At 40.8% G+C, this 13,937-nt stretch overlaps 1 protein-coding gene across 2 annotated transcripts; it reads right to left on the bottom strand.

Annotated features, from left to right (window-relative positions):
- Positions 1-1,141: 1,141 nt before the first annotated feature.
- On the bottom strand, positions 1,142-4,487 carry LOC119303422 (renalase-like). 2 transcript variants are annotated; one of them, XM_037580542.1, is made up of 10 exons: positions 4,358-4,487; positions 4,149-4,248; positions 3,876-4,056; positions 3,435-3,507; positions 3,165-3,344; positions 2,085-2,182; positions 1,912-2,006; positions 1,657-1,830; positions 1,372-1,555; positions 1,142-1,277 (listed from the first exon to the last, which is right to left on the bottom strand). In XM_037580542.1, the coding sequence occupies exons 1-9, from the start codon at positions 4,398-4,400 to the stop codon at positions 1,375-1,377; spliced, it is 1,125 nt and encodes a 374-aa protein (XP_037436439.1). In that variant the 5' UTR covers positions 4,401-4,487; the 3' UTR covers positions 1,142-1,277; positions 1,372-1,374. The 2 variants fall into 2 exon arrangements, with proteins under 2 accessions (XP_037436439.1, XP_037436438.1); XM_037580541.1 differs by having other exon boundaries at positions 1,142-1,555.
- Between the last annotated feature and the right edge of the window lie 9,450 nt (positions 4,488-13,937).

Below are 13,937 nucleotides of genomic sequence, written 5' to 3'. Positions count from 1 at the left end.
CTGTGCAAAAAAGACAAAAAATTGTGTCGTGAAACGCTATTTAGAAGCACTGAAATTTGTCTTTTTTGCGGAGACGAAACAAAAAGATATTTTTTCACAAAACTTTGCGCCGCGCACACACATTTGTGAACATGTATGCATGGATTTTTTTTTTTTGAGATTTTGAAACGTACTTAAAATGCATTCTTTGAAAAGTGGCTGCACATGCCCCTGGGTTCAGATTGTGCAAGTTATGAAGTTTGGTTGGACAAATCTTTGTCCCTGAACTGTACATTTCATATTTATCCTATTAGGTTATCGGGCGGCATCTGATATCATCGCTACAATACGAGACAAACGAAAATTTCATAAGCTCCAAGGAGTATCTCAATCTGGCAGTTTCAAGATGGTGGTCACTGACAAAGGACGTAAAGGGTGCCAAATGATGGCTTTTTCTTAATGACAAACAATACATAATTTTCAGTTTTGTCCTCAGTGATGTGGACTACATATGGTACTGATAAACATGTATATTCATCATTCAAATTCTGCAGCTTTCAGGTATTAGGTGTCTATAGTGAATCAAACAAATTCTGAAGCTTATCTCTTCTGAATGTAAATGAGTTCACCTTGCGTTTACTTTAACTAGCCCTGTGAATCTCTCATGAAGTACACTCCAATATAAAAGAAAAGGGCTTACAAACATTTCCATGTACTTAAGAATAAAATATGGATGTATTATCAAAGGCTATTGTGATGTATAAAATATATGCCAGTCTGAGATTTGAGACCAACAGACCGCATAAAGCTTCATCAGTTATACTTGTCCATCATCTGGCAAGCTTGCATGTTCAGCAAGCATGTACCAAAAAGCTATTCTCCTAGAAAACTTGCATCGCACGCATGTTCTATAACACCCTAAATTCCAGATTTCCTGCTCAATATTCCAAAGAGATTTTCAGCATCCACATCCAGGGACATTGTTCTAGAAGTGGTTTGGTGACACTCCAGGATAGGTCACTGGAGAATTAGTTCGGTCAGTGTTCTGCCTATCTCTAGATCGCCTTTCATGAGTTCATATGTGCTTCTATTTCTGGAAACCAAAACTGCATGTTAGTGTCAGAGCAACGGAGGCTTGTAGGACCAGCTGTGAAGCAGCAGATAAAAAATGCAATACAATAGAAACATCTTCAAATGATACACTTGGAATTCTTGCCACCAAATCAGCACTTATTTCTTATTTCACATAATACCATTCAACAAACAATATCCTCCCTATAGGGCCATGCCAATTATTTCTGTACAAAAAAGTGCATCTCATTAAACAACAAATGCACTCATAGATACAAACCAGAGTGGAATCAAGAAGAATTGATGTCAGTCAAAACTCACAAGTCACAACCCTGATGGTAAGTTTAAACATCCAAGGATTTTGGAAGCGCCTCTCATGCCACTAAGGACAGCCCCTTCGACACTTGGACTAGCGCAGAAATCTCCACAGATAGCCAATTTCATGTTCTTCTCCCAGACACACTTATCATCACCGCCAATAGAAATGGCTGGGAAAGCACCACCCCTGCAAATTTGTTTATAGACAAATAGCAATATGAAATAAATACGTTAAAATAAAATATGATTCAACCTAGAGGAGTTGAAGAAGTCATTTAGAGTACCAACCATCTATGAGCTTTCATAAAGATAGGCTGTGGAATGTTCAGTCCTGTAGCCTGAAATTCTCTGAACAATTCCTCTGCAACCTTAGCAAGGGCATCTGCTGAAGGTTTCCGGGGACCCATACTGTCTATTACCTTAGAAGCATACTCGGTGGTTGAACGCAATACCCACGATTGACTGAATACAAAGAATTGCATTTAACAAAATTGAACTATATCACTCCATCAAATGTAAGTGCATATTAAAAAAGGTGAATACCTATTAGGAGGTACATGACGCCCTGGCTTACTACTATCGCAAAAGGCCCAGCTTAGAGAATCAGAATTGTGGAAAGAGAACCCTTGGACATGTACCTGATTAAAACACCACAAGGTAGATGAACAACGATGGTTTATAGATGTACAAATAAATAAACTGGAGACTGATTATACCATAGCAAGAGGCTCTGAGAATGCTAACATCAGAGCAAAACAGGGCCGAACTGGGATATCTTGAATCATTGCTGACAAGTGTGGAAATACTGACAAATCTGGTAGAACATGAAAACGTAAAGGTGATGATCCAATATTACAGATTATTGAACTAGCTAAACCAAACTATTCATCGAAACACACAATTTCTTTTGAAGGTAACAGGTTACCTATATTGTACCCTTCCCTACACAATTTTTTTTATCTAAACATGGTAGCCAGAGGGGGAAAAGCATGGTTGGAACTTCCTGGGGTGGGAAATTCCTACTAGGAATGGGACATGGTTTTATAGCCCATATAGCTTACTTACTAAGTACATTTTGACTATTTAGCATGTGAACAGTAGCACTCCATTACTCCATTGGAAAATACTAGTAAGGTACACGTGCATTGCACGCATAAGATTTGGTAACCAAATTATGAATAGATATCACATTATATCATGTAAGCTTTGAGTCATATACGTATGATGTAGATGTTCATTTAATTCTTATAGTTCATCTCATTCAAAATCAATTAGTTTTATAAAAAAACTATTCTAAGATTCATGGAATTGTGCATTGTAAAGCATAAAGTAAAAATAAATAGTGGCAATTCATTTAGAAAAAAAAGTTTGGGCAATTAAGATATGAAAGATTCTAGAACAAAGGAGAAGTGTTTGTGTTTTGAGGTTTGTGCATTATGCTTAAGTTCAACCATGGAGTCTTCTAGATTGTACATGTGACAGAATCTGGTGGCATGTAGATGATATCCAACGGCCAGTAGTGCTCGGATTTGCCATCTTTGTACCGTCGGATTGGCTTTATCCAACGACCAACTTTGAAAGTTATTCACACACTATATAGGGGTATAGAAATGCTAAGCATAAATCAAAGGACTGAAAAGTAATTCACTTAGGGTAAACAAGGATCATTTCTCTAATTAAAAGTAGTGATAACCATCCTGATTTGTAGAACTTGTCAGAAGATTAGAAGCATGATAGAAATCTTGTCATGTGATAGTAAGTAGAGCATATTATGAAGAGAATGGAATGGAACAAACCAAGAGGCGGTGGCTTTCCAGTCAACCCAGAAACTTTTTGTGATGCTATGTTTTTATCTGTTGCCACAACAAAATCAAAACTGCCAAGATCTTTGCCATCCAAGCTAGCCAACGACCATGAGCTCCTATCTTGAAGCCAATCCATCTTTCCAATAGTGACACCAAATTTGGACACCACACCTATAGCACAAGAGACATCAAGGATGTTGCATCAAGATTGTGTCCTCCCTCCGGGTACCAGAGAATCAAATACTCTGCAGAAAGTCTGACCATCCTCTTGACACAGAGATTTGCATATTGAGTTCATGCCAGGAACACCAACATACTTCTTCATGGTTCCCTCCTGACAAGGATACATACATTCCCAGAGAGCTAATGTTAGCACACAGAAAGCGCCCCTCGTCAACTAATCTGCCGGATAAGGAGCAGGAAACACTCAGAAACAGTTGGGATGCAAATTTATGGGAAAAAGTGGAAGTCTGATTCATCTACTTAATTTCTAGGTACTTCCTCCGTCCCAAATTATAAGACGAATTAGCCTACCAAAAACGTCTTATAATTTGGGACGGAGGTACTGTAGCATACTATGTGCAGGAATGATCAGAATCAGCAGCCAAAATTTAGTCGAGCATTCTAGGTTCTGACTGCTACATTCGCAATTTCATATGTGCTACTAGAAACTAACAGGGGTAGGATTTTGAGGCTCGGAACCTTATCGAAGTCTCTGAATTTGCCGGTCTCCCGATCGAAGCAGGCGAACATGGCCTTCCACTCGGCGACTAGCCCCCGCGCCTCCCACCCGCCCACGACGCGGGCCACCTCGTCGTTGCTGACGGTGAAGCAGGGTGCGCCGTGGTCGAACCGCAGCTCCGTGCCGTCGTCCATCACCTCCCTGCGCGCACCCGGCCCCTCCAAAAAAGAGCGTCAGTCAGAGCCGAAAAGCGACACCCCGGGGCACAGCGCGGCAGTAGATCGGGCGAGCACCTCCGCTGCGCCATGCGGCCGCCGGGGCCGCGGCCGGAGTCGAAGAGCGTCACCGCCACTCCGCGCGCGGCCAGGAGCGAGGCGCACACGGCGCCCGTCACTGCGATCCGGGGGAAAAGGACAGGTGAGTGGGGGACGATCGGATCAGGAATTCAGGAGTATTGTGGGTAGAGTTTTGTGTTGAGGAGTGGACGATCTGGGTCGCTTACTTCCGGCTCCGATGACGGCGACGTTGGCCGCCGCGGCGCTCATGGTCGGGTTCTTCCCGGCGGCGCGTCCTTGTCGATCGGGGTTGGGGAATCGACGGAGTGCGGCGCGGCGGTGGGCGTTTCGCGGTGGACGAAGGTTAGCCGTTGCATAGTGGACGTGGCGCCTTGCGGACCATTCATATTTCTGGGCTCTTGTGAGGCCGGGCCGAGTGTATGACCGGTTTGGCCCAATACACTTGCTTACTCTTCTCACTCGTACGTTTCTGGGAAAGTACATCTCATACGATGGTGAACCACGGGGATGGAATGATATTTGGAAGTGCGAACCAACCTGTAGTTGGATGGTTAAAGGGACCATGATATCCTATCCCATCAGGGTTTAAATCTGGTGATCATATTTATTTCTGAATTTATCTTAGGATTTTCGGTGATGCGCATTCAGTGGGAGGAGACGTTCCCGTCGACGACGAGGCGCCTACGGTGACTTCGTAAATCACAAGATGATATGCCGGCTCAGTCTTTCAGAGGTGCTTATAGAGGTAGGGTGTGCATGTATGCGTTCATAGGGGTGAGTGTATGCACATGTATATGAGCGCTTGTGTCTGTACTAATGTTCAAAAAAATGATATTTGAAAGTTGCAAGTCCCGACCAAGCTGAAGATATTCCTGTGGCATTTAGCACAACACTCAATGCCATCACAAGAGCTACTTCATCACAGGAACATGGCCACAACGGCGGCTTGTATTTTATGCGGAACCCATGACAATTGGCGCCATGCCCTTTTGAGTTGCCCTATGTCCCGTTGTATATGGGCCTTGTCTTCTGATCTTGTGCTCGAGCATGTCAATGTTAATCAGGAGGAGAACGCAAGAAGTTGGATCTTTAGTATGAGCGAAAAACTGGATAAGGACGAGTTCATGAGATTAACTGTGTCACTATGGGCAATCTGGAGTGCCCGGCGAAAAGCTCTCCATAAGGGCATCTTCCAAAGTCCCCATGCAATCAACGGTTTCATAAATTCATACTTGGCAGAACAACAGTCACAGGTCACACTTCCTCGGCCAGGTACCGGGCGGGTTCCATCAGTTGGCAAGGTATGGTTGTCACCACCGGAGAACTATGCAAAGGTCAACGTCGACGCTGCCGTCAGTTGCAACGACAGACATGGGGCTGTAGCAGCTATCATCCAGAGCAGGGGTGGAAGCATTGAGGGGGCTTCAATGGTTGTCTTTCCCACTGTGATCGACCCAACAACGCTGGAGGCCATGGCTGTCAGGGAAGGCATTGCCCTCTCAATGGATCTAAATAATCAGAGAGTTCATATTGCCTCGGACTGTAAGAATGTGGTGCATGAAATCAAGGAGGGAAGCAGATCAAGTTATGGTGCAATCATCCACGAGGTCAAGTTAGGTGTTAGTGCCTTTATTTCATGTAATATAGTTCATGAAAGTAGGAGCTCGAATTTCGAGGCTCACAATCTAGCGAAGCATGCTTTACGTTTGGGACCAGGCCGTCATGTATGGTTAGGTCATCCGGGGAACCTTCCCTCCGTCCCTGTAAATATAGTGATGATATAATAAAGTTTCATGTGATTGTCTGAAAAAAACTCGTACGTTTCTTATATTTCTCAATTTTTTTAAAAAAAATATGCATGATGGGCTTGGCCCGATACACTTACTTATCCATGCATTGTGCCATTTGTCATTACTAGCTTACCAAGGGCACCTTCATGGGGTGCCCGTCCATCACCATCATGAGCTGCTCCGATCTGGCAACGCTCCAGGCTATGGCGTGCAAGGAGGCGCTTGCTCTCGCTCTGATTTGGATGTTTGGTGTGTCTACATTGCTTAAGATTGCCTTTAGGTGATTCAGAACCTCGAGCAACCATTCTTAGGCTCATGCAACCCTATTGTCCAAGAGATCCATGAGGCCTCATAGCAGTTCATGGTGTCATCCTTCCATCATCAAAATAGAAGCAACAATATATAAGCTCTTTGATCTTGCTTCCTACAAGATGCCGATTTTATTTTGATCAACCACCATCAGGTTGGTGCATTCCTATAAATATCCGTGCAAGTATATTATAAACAAATGTGTTGCCACTAGAAGGGTTTGGAGGTAAACGTTGCCAAAAAAACCCTTAACTAGTGATTGTCTTATATTTTAGTAGTACTTCTTTAAAAACCATAATAGGTTTCTACGGTTCAAAATCTCAGTCGTTGTAGAGAGTATCTAGTGCACGTGACTTGTTATGCACCCTGTCCAATTGATACAAAGTTTTAAAATAAAATAAAAAAATAGATTATGACATAGATAGTACTTGTAATCATGTCATAAATTTTCAAATAAAAATCCATAGCAGAGGTAAAGGAAAATAAAGGGACACATTCGACATTGAACATCGCCTAATGTGAGTTGGGCTTTGAATTTAGCATGTTATCAGTATTGATAATAACTCCATCACTATTATTGAGTTATATTTAAAATTTGGACTTCAATTGTGATAATGTATATTCAGTTGTATATATGTCCTAAATTTTTCATGTTTTTTCAAACATCAATGAGTATAAACACGCTGGTGCACCACAAGCCCTGATGCACTTAGACAATTCCCCATCCGCTGGAGGAGTAGTTGCTTCCATCATGTCGTGGTTGGTTTTGCGTGTCTCCAACGAGTAATCTGGCACCAGGAGGAGAGAACCCAAAATCTACATTCGTGGTGACGGGAGGAGACGGGTTTTTAGCGCTAATTTGTGGGGAGGTGGAAGCGATGGAAACGAACGATAACATACCGACTCCCTTTAACAATAGAGATATGTTGTTGGTGATGATGTTTGAACGATGGAGGCGGAGGCACCTAGAACAAGGATCATCTAATTACTTCATCCTATCATGGTGCGGTCTTTGTATGCGTTCACTTGTTGGGGTGAGCGACTCGTGGGTAGAATAAATGGATAATACGACACTATTGGATTAGAACATCTCCTTATTTTTTTTAGTACTCTGGTCCCATAATCTCAAATGCCTTTATACATATGGATAACACCTAAAACATAAGTTGGTCCTAAGTAAAACTGGAATGTTTTCTATAAGGAGACTAAGGTTGGTTATCCTTCCTTTTTTTGATCTTTCTACGGTAGGGGCATTAAGCAGTTATTGTAGCTTTTTCCTATATCATTTCCTTCATTTTGTTGCATACGAGTATACAAAGTCATATGACCAAAAAATAGTAAAATCAAAAAATAGCAAAAAAGTCATAAATTTGTGAAACTTTGTGACTTTGATTATGACCAAATCTTTTTTTTGAACATCAGTACAGACACAAGCGCTCATATACACGCGCATACACTCACCCCTATGAAATCCAAATCTTTAAGGTGCTTGCAAAATAACATCCAAATACATGAATTTTTTTGGTGAACTTTTTGTGGCTTCGATTATGAGCATAAATTTGGCGAACTTTTTCAAATACAAGACCTTTGTTAAAATTCAAAGTTTTTTTCTTTCAGATTATCGATTGTTTTCCACAAAAACCGCGTCCTTTTATTTTTTATGTTTGTATTTTGTTTCTTTTCATTTTCCCGCTTTTTATTTTTAATTATTTTTTATTTTCTAGAAATGCTCGTTCATTTCAAAATTTATTCTAAAATTTAAAAATGTTTGCTTTTTCAAAAAAATTCATATTTTTTAGTATTTCAATAAATTGTACATAATTCCAAAGAAAAATTTTATGTCTTTAAAAACTGCTCGGAGTGACAAACACTAACACATTTAAAAAAGAGCGAAGAAAATTTTGATCAAGAACATTTTTTTGAAAAAGACTAACAAATTTGGAATTTTAAAAAAATCAGAAATTTCCATGGCCTTGTATGACCAATTCAAGACACCATGCCAAGTTGTTTTGGTTTTTGGCAAAAATTGTATATTTTTGGAGTTTTCGTGATTAAAAAAGGCGGATAAATGGCCAGACGTGTCGCAACTTGCATCAGCTGTTGGAAATCATTCAAATCTGGCATGAATACCTACAATGGGCATGCCGGCCTGCTTGCAAAAGTTGGGGTCATTTATTAAGGATGTCCAAACATTTGTCATGCTCAACGCAGGATGTTCGGGTAGGCGAGAAGGCTCAGTCTGAGAGCATGTTGTTTTCCGGCATCTTTGAAATGACCCCAATTTTTCTACATGGACTTGTATGACCAATTCAAGGGACCATAACAAGTGTTTTGGTTTTCAACAAATTTTACATTTTCTAGAGTTTTCAAGTTGTTTTGGTTTTCAACAAATTTTACACTTTCTAGAGTTTTCTTAGTCAAAAAGGCCGTTAAATGGTCGGATGTGTCACAACTTGCATACCGTGTCGGAAATCGTTCAAACCTGGCATGGATGACTATCATGGGCATGCTCACCTGCTTGAAAAATTTGGGGTCATTTCAAGAATGTCACTAAACGATGGTCAATAGAGGGTGTTCGAGTTTTCGACAATTCATGCATTTTCTGGAGTTTTCTCGGTGAAAAATGGTCGATAAATGGCTGAACGTGACACAACTTGCATGCGGCGTGGGAATTCATTCAAACCTGACATGGATGCCTACCATGGCCAAGCCACATACTGGAACAAGTTAAGGTTATTTCATGCATTTAAAAATAGACAATGTTCAGCGGAGGGTTTTTGAGTTGGCTAGAAGGGTCTGATTGAGAGCACGTTTTTGGCATCCTTAAATGACACAAATAATTTTTCCATGAGTTTAGATGACCAATTAAAGGTACCATGCCAAGTGGGTTTGGTTTTTGATAAATTCTACATTTTCTAGATTTTGTCGGTCAAAAAGGTCGATAAATGGCCGTACATGTCTCAACTTGCACATGGTGTAAGAATCATTCAAACTTGGCATGGATGCCTACAGTAGGCATGCCGACCTACTTACGAAAGTTGAGTCATTTTAAGAATGTCCAATACAAGATCATGTTAAATTGATAGAGTTCGGGGTTAGGACAGAGGGTCCGTTTGAAACCACATTGTTTTTCGACATCCATCAAATGGCCCCAGATTTTTCCCACTAGTTTCTATGACTAATTCAAGGCATCATGCCAAGTTGTTCGAGTTTTTCATGATTCTAGCATTTTCTGTAATTTTCATAGTGAAAAATGACGGATAAATGGCCGGACGTGACGCAACTTTCATACAGTGTCGGAATTCATCCAAAACTAGCATGGATGCCTCATGTTTTCGTGCTAAGCTATTGCAAGAAGTTGAGGTCATTTATCCATAGTCCAAGAAAAACACCGGTTCAGAGGACTGTGTTAGACTAGGCTAGACAGGTGCATCCGGGAGCATTTAGTTTTTCTTAATCTGAATGCTTCTAATATTTGCAATTTCTATCATTATCAATCAACATTAACATTTTCTTATATCCTTACCATTTCTCAAAAAAGTTCAACATTTTTTTAATTTCAAATAGTGTATGAAAATTGTATAAACTTGAACACTTCTTCAAAACTTGCTAACAAATTCCCAACAATTGATGCTAAACACAAACTGCAAATGATGTACTTTTGTTTAAATTTAACAACTTTTTCAAACACAAATATTTCTTAAATTTGTCAACATTTTTTGAAATTCCAAACCATTTTTTTAAAACTGCAAAAATATTTTAAAAAAGAACATTTTTTGTATTATAAACAATATTTAAAATTTTGAACATGTTTCAAAAACAAAATAAATTCCAAAAATGGGAAAATGAATTAACAAAAAGAAAATAAAAATAGAAAAATAGAAAAGAAACGCTCCAGCCTTGGCCCAGCAAGGCGATCTCATCGCTCCAGTCGGACGCCTGTTAGGCGGGCCCAAGCGTTTGTGGATTTGAAAAAAGTTCATCAATTTTGAAAAAAATTGTTAACGAATTAACAAAAAATGCGGGCTTGAAAATAAAGTTCGTAAAAGTTGAAAAGAGTTGGTGGATTTGAAACAAAGTTCACGAATTAGGAAAAAAAAGTTCACGGATTTGATCACAGAATTCAGGAATTTAAGAAAATGCTCGCAAACTTGAAAAGTTCACAAATCTAAGAAAATGTTCATGATTTGAAAACAGTTTGTAAATTTTAGTTCACGAATTTAGAAAAGAAAGGAGAAGGAAAAAGAGGAAAAACAGAAGAAAAAGCGGACAAAGAAAAACCGATTAAAGGGGAAAACCAAACAGGCTCGTGTTGGCAGTGTTATATTTGAAGAAAAAAAAAGGTAACTAGAAACAATAAGAAATTAGTGGAGTTAGTCACTGCGGTTGTACTAAGCGTACAGGTGCTCGATTCGAATCTGGTGAGGCACTCATTTTTTGAAGGTTTTATAGAAGAGGACAAAACAGTGTAAAATGGGCCGGCCGAGGGATGTATGTACACAAGCCGCGCATCGCACTCGACACATGCGTATTTTAGAAAAAAGACAATTCTATCGTTTATTATGAAGGGGTATGAAGTGATCTATTCCTTTGATGTGTTTAGAAGGTGTACCGAAGAGAAGTGTTAATATAATGTGTGTGGTTTAATTTCTTTTTACCAAAGTCTTGAAGGAATGTGAAAATGGAAAAGGAGGATCTGATGATGATGACACACAATTTTCTGATATACTCTTTCGGGCCATTCATTCATATTTATAAGGCACGCATGCTTTTTGTGATTCAAGTTTAATCATAATCAAACAAAAAATGTCAATTATGTGTCACATACATTATATCATCTAAAAAATGCACACGCGTTATAAAATGGTATGGGGAGAGTAACTTTTAGGGTCGTTCGCTAGATTTATTTTAGTTTCCGCCAAAATATATTGTTGATTTTTTTCATGAAACTTTTAGTAAGAATTATACTGTCTCTTAAATAAACACTACTCGTATAAGTTTCTAAAGTAACGTCATTTAAGTCATGTCGTCAAAAAGCTTCATTTAACTCCTAGATTAATTAGTTTTCGTGGCATAACATCTCTCACTTTAATTACTATCAGTTGCTTATCCCATTAAAATTACTGGAACCGAATTCATGAATTGACATCTCCTCCGACCTATAAAAAGCACCCAACACCACCACCATCAACACTACCAAGAGACTGTCCTGCTCTCAACCACAGCAACCAACAATTTCCCCTCGATCGTTCTGTAAGCAATGGCTCGGCTCGTAGCAGTGTCCGCTGCTCTCCTCGTCGTCCTTGTTGTCGCCGCCGTCGTCACGCCGGCACAGGGCGGCCGCCCTCTGGTGTCCGACGGGAGCGTGGAACGCGTCAGCGCGCCTTTCTCCACGGTCGCTGAGCCTCCTTCCTTGTCCAAGCCGGCGGGAGTTACGGCCATGATCGAGCAACCAGCGGATGGCCCCGCGGCGGCATACTACTACGGGATCGATTGCGACTACAAAGTGCCCATCACCGGGATGTAGGCCGGGCATGCAGTAGCTACGGCTCAATTAGCATGCATGCGCGTGGTTATCTCCGCGGAGTGTGGTGATTAAGCATGCATGTAAACGACCTTCCAAATGTTATGCATGAATAAATGGCCTATAGTAATTCCATCCTATGATTCTAACAACATTGCCATCTTGTGATGCCTGAAATTTTGATTTTAAGGAAAAGAATATAGTGAGCTCAGTTTTCCTTGTTTGTGCACTCCGTTATTTGCAAGATATGCGACGATGTGGCACAGTGGAAAATTAGATTACATTGTTTTAAATCAAAAAAAGATTACATTGTTTGCTCAAACACTCTGTACAAGAAAGGGCACTGAGAAAAAAAAGGTACAACTATACTTCAATTTGCTGCAATTGATGACTGTATTACACGAGTTACTCGTGGTCTCAAGATGATTTGTGAAACTGAAGCGATGTGTACTACGTAAGCTTTTGATAATAGAAAACTATTCCCTCTGTCTCGTAATATAATAATGTTTTTAACACCACACTAGTATGGAAGGAGTAGTTCACGGGTCTGTGCAACAAATGTACATAGAACTAATGGCTCCAAACCATATACTACAGTACTACCTCCGTCCTGATTGATTGGCCCCCTTCGTATTTTGTACCAAACTTTGATTAAAAATTTAACTAATAAAATTGTAGTTAAATATATGGTCAAATTTGATACGAAATACGTTGAAGACCAATAAACCTGGACAGAGATAGTACTTGATAATTTCTCGTACAAGAATGTTTCTTGGATGCAATGGAGGAATTGCCAATTATAAGAATGTTTCTTGGATGCAATGGAGGAATTGCCAAAACTGCATGTTACACGAAGATAGTGCTAACTTTTGGGAGTCCCGCTTCAGTGCACCCCCTCACTAAGTGTATAAAGGGTAATATGGATTTTTGATATATCATACCCACTTTCGTATATATTATGGGTCGCCCGCCAGGATGTATACGCCGTACGTTCGCGCCAACACCTGCCTCTTCATGGGCTCGGCCCAGTTACTTTTTTAGGTTGTTTTAAATTTCGAAAAACTAGTGCAGGCAGTGGGTCTCGAACTCTACCCCTATAGGATTATCCCAAGGGGACCTAACCAACTGGACAACTTACCAGCCATGCCAATTCCTTCCTTTTTTCCATCTTGCTTCTTTTTAGACAACCTCGCGAAACTTTATTAACCCGTCACAATGTTTACAAGGACGAAGGAAAGATCTCCTGGATGGCCTAGTCAAACATGACGGCCCGATCCAAGAGTAAGAGAATGTTTCGCTAGGTTGTGAGCTTCAAAGTTTGAGCTCCTAAATTCATGAACTATAACACAAGAAATATAAGAGGACGATCTATCTAACACCTCCTTCAAAACCGCTCCATAAGAAGCGCGGCTGTCATGTTTTATGTCATCGACTACCACCTTGCAATCCGAGGCAATATGAGCGCACCGAATATAAAGATCATCAGCAAGTGCCAGAGCTTCCCTTAGAGCCAACACTTCAAGTGTAGAGGGGTATGTGATGTGATTGAATACCATCGTCGATGCTCCCAGAAAGAGACCATTCTGGTCCCTACAAATCGTTGCTGTTGTCCCGTGCCTCCCCCTTCTCGATACTGCTCCATCAACATTAATTTTTGCACTTCCCAGTACCGGTGGCTGCCAAGACAAAGATCAGACCGGTCGCTGTCCACTCTGGTTTTGGCTTCTCCTGTTTATAAAATCCAACTCTGAAATATAGCTCCGTATGAATGCATCAGTTGCATGCGGAGACTTGAATATATCCTCGTGAGTAGCCTTTCTTCTGGCTCCCCATATTGCCCAAGCCATCACCGTCACCCGGATGAAATCTTTCCCGTCCAGGTTCTCATGCAAAGCAAACAACCAATCTTTAGCACTCTCCTGCTGGTGTTCAATGAGCTTCTCGGCCAAATCCTCGGGTGCCAAGGCCCAAACACTCCTTGACAGCGAGCAGGTCAGGAGGGCATGCCTCCATGTATCCCTCACTCCACACAGCGAACATGAGTCCGTGTCAGCCATATGACGATGATGCAAAACCTCACCACTGGGCATAGAATGTCTGGCGAGACGCCAAAGAAACATGCGTAGTTTGGAAGGAACCTGGATGTGCCACAAAGGGCTCCAT

This window comes from Triticum dicoccoides, chromosome 5A (assembly GCF_002162155.2).
Source record: "Triticum dicoccoides isolate Atlit2015 ecotype Zavitan chromosome 5A, WEW_v2.0, whole genome shotgun sequence".
Classification (NCBI taxonomy): Eukaryota; Viridiplantae; Streptophyta; class Magnoliopsida; order Poales; family Poaceae; genus Triticum; species Triticum dicoccoides.
This window is presented reverse-complemented; position numbering and strand designations above follow the sequence as displayed.

What these genes read in the sequence shown, in the direction of transcription:
- LOC119303422 (XM_037580541.1), bottom strand. Translation starts at nt 4,400, where the DNA reads ATGAGCGCCGCGGCGGCCAACGTCGCCGTCATCGGAGCCGGAA. An exon ending in GGCCGCATGGCGCAGCGGAG is followed by an intron (nt 4,057 to 4,148) that starts GTGCTCGCCCGA and finishes GGGTGCGCGCAG; the next exon opens with GGAGGTGATGGACGACGGCA. An exon ending in TGGAAAGCCACCGCCTCTTG is followed by an intron (nt 2,183 to 3,164) that starts GTTTGTTCCATT and finishes ATGTTCTACCAG; the next exon opens with ATTTGTCAGTATTTCCACAC.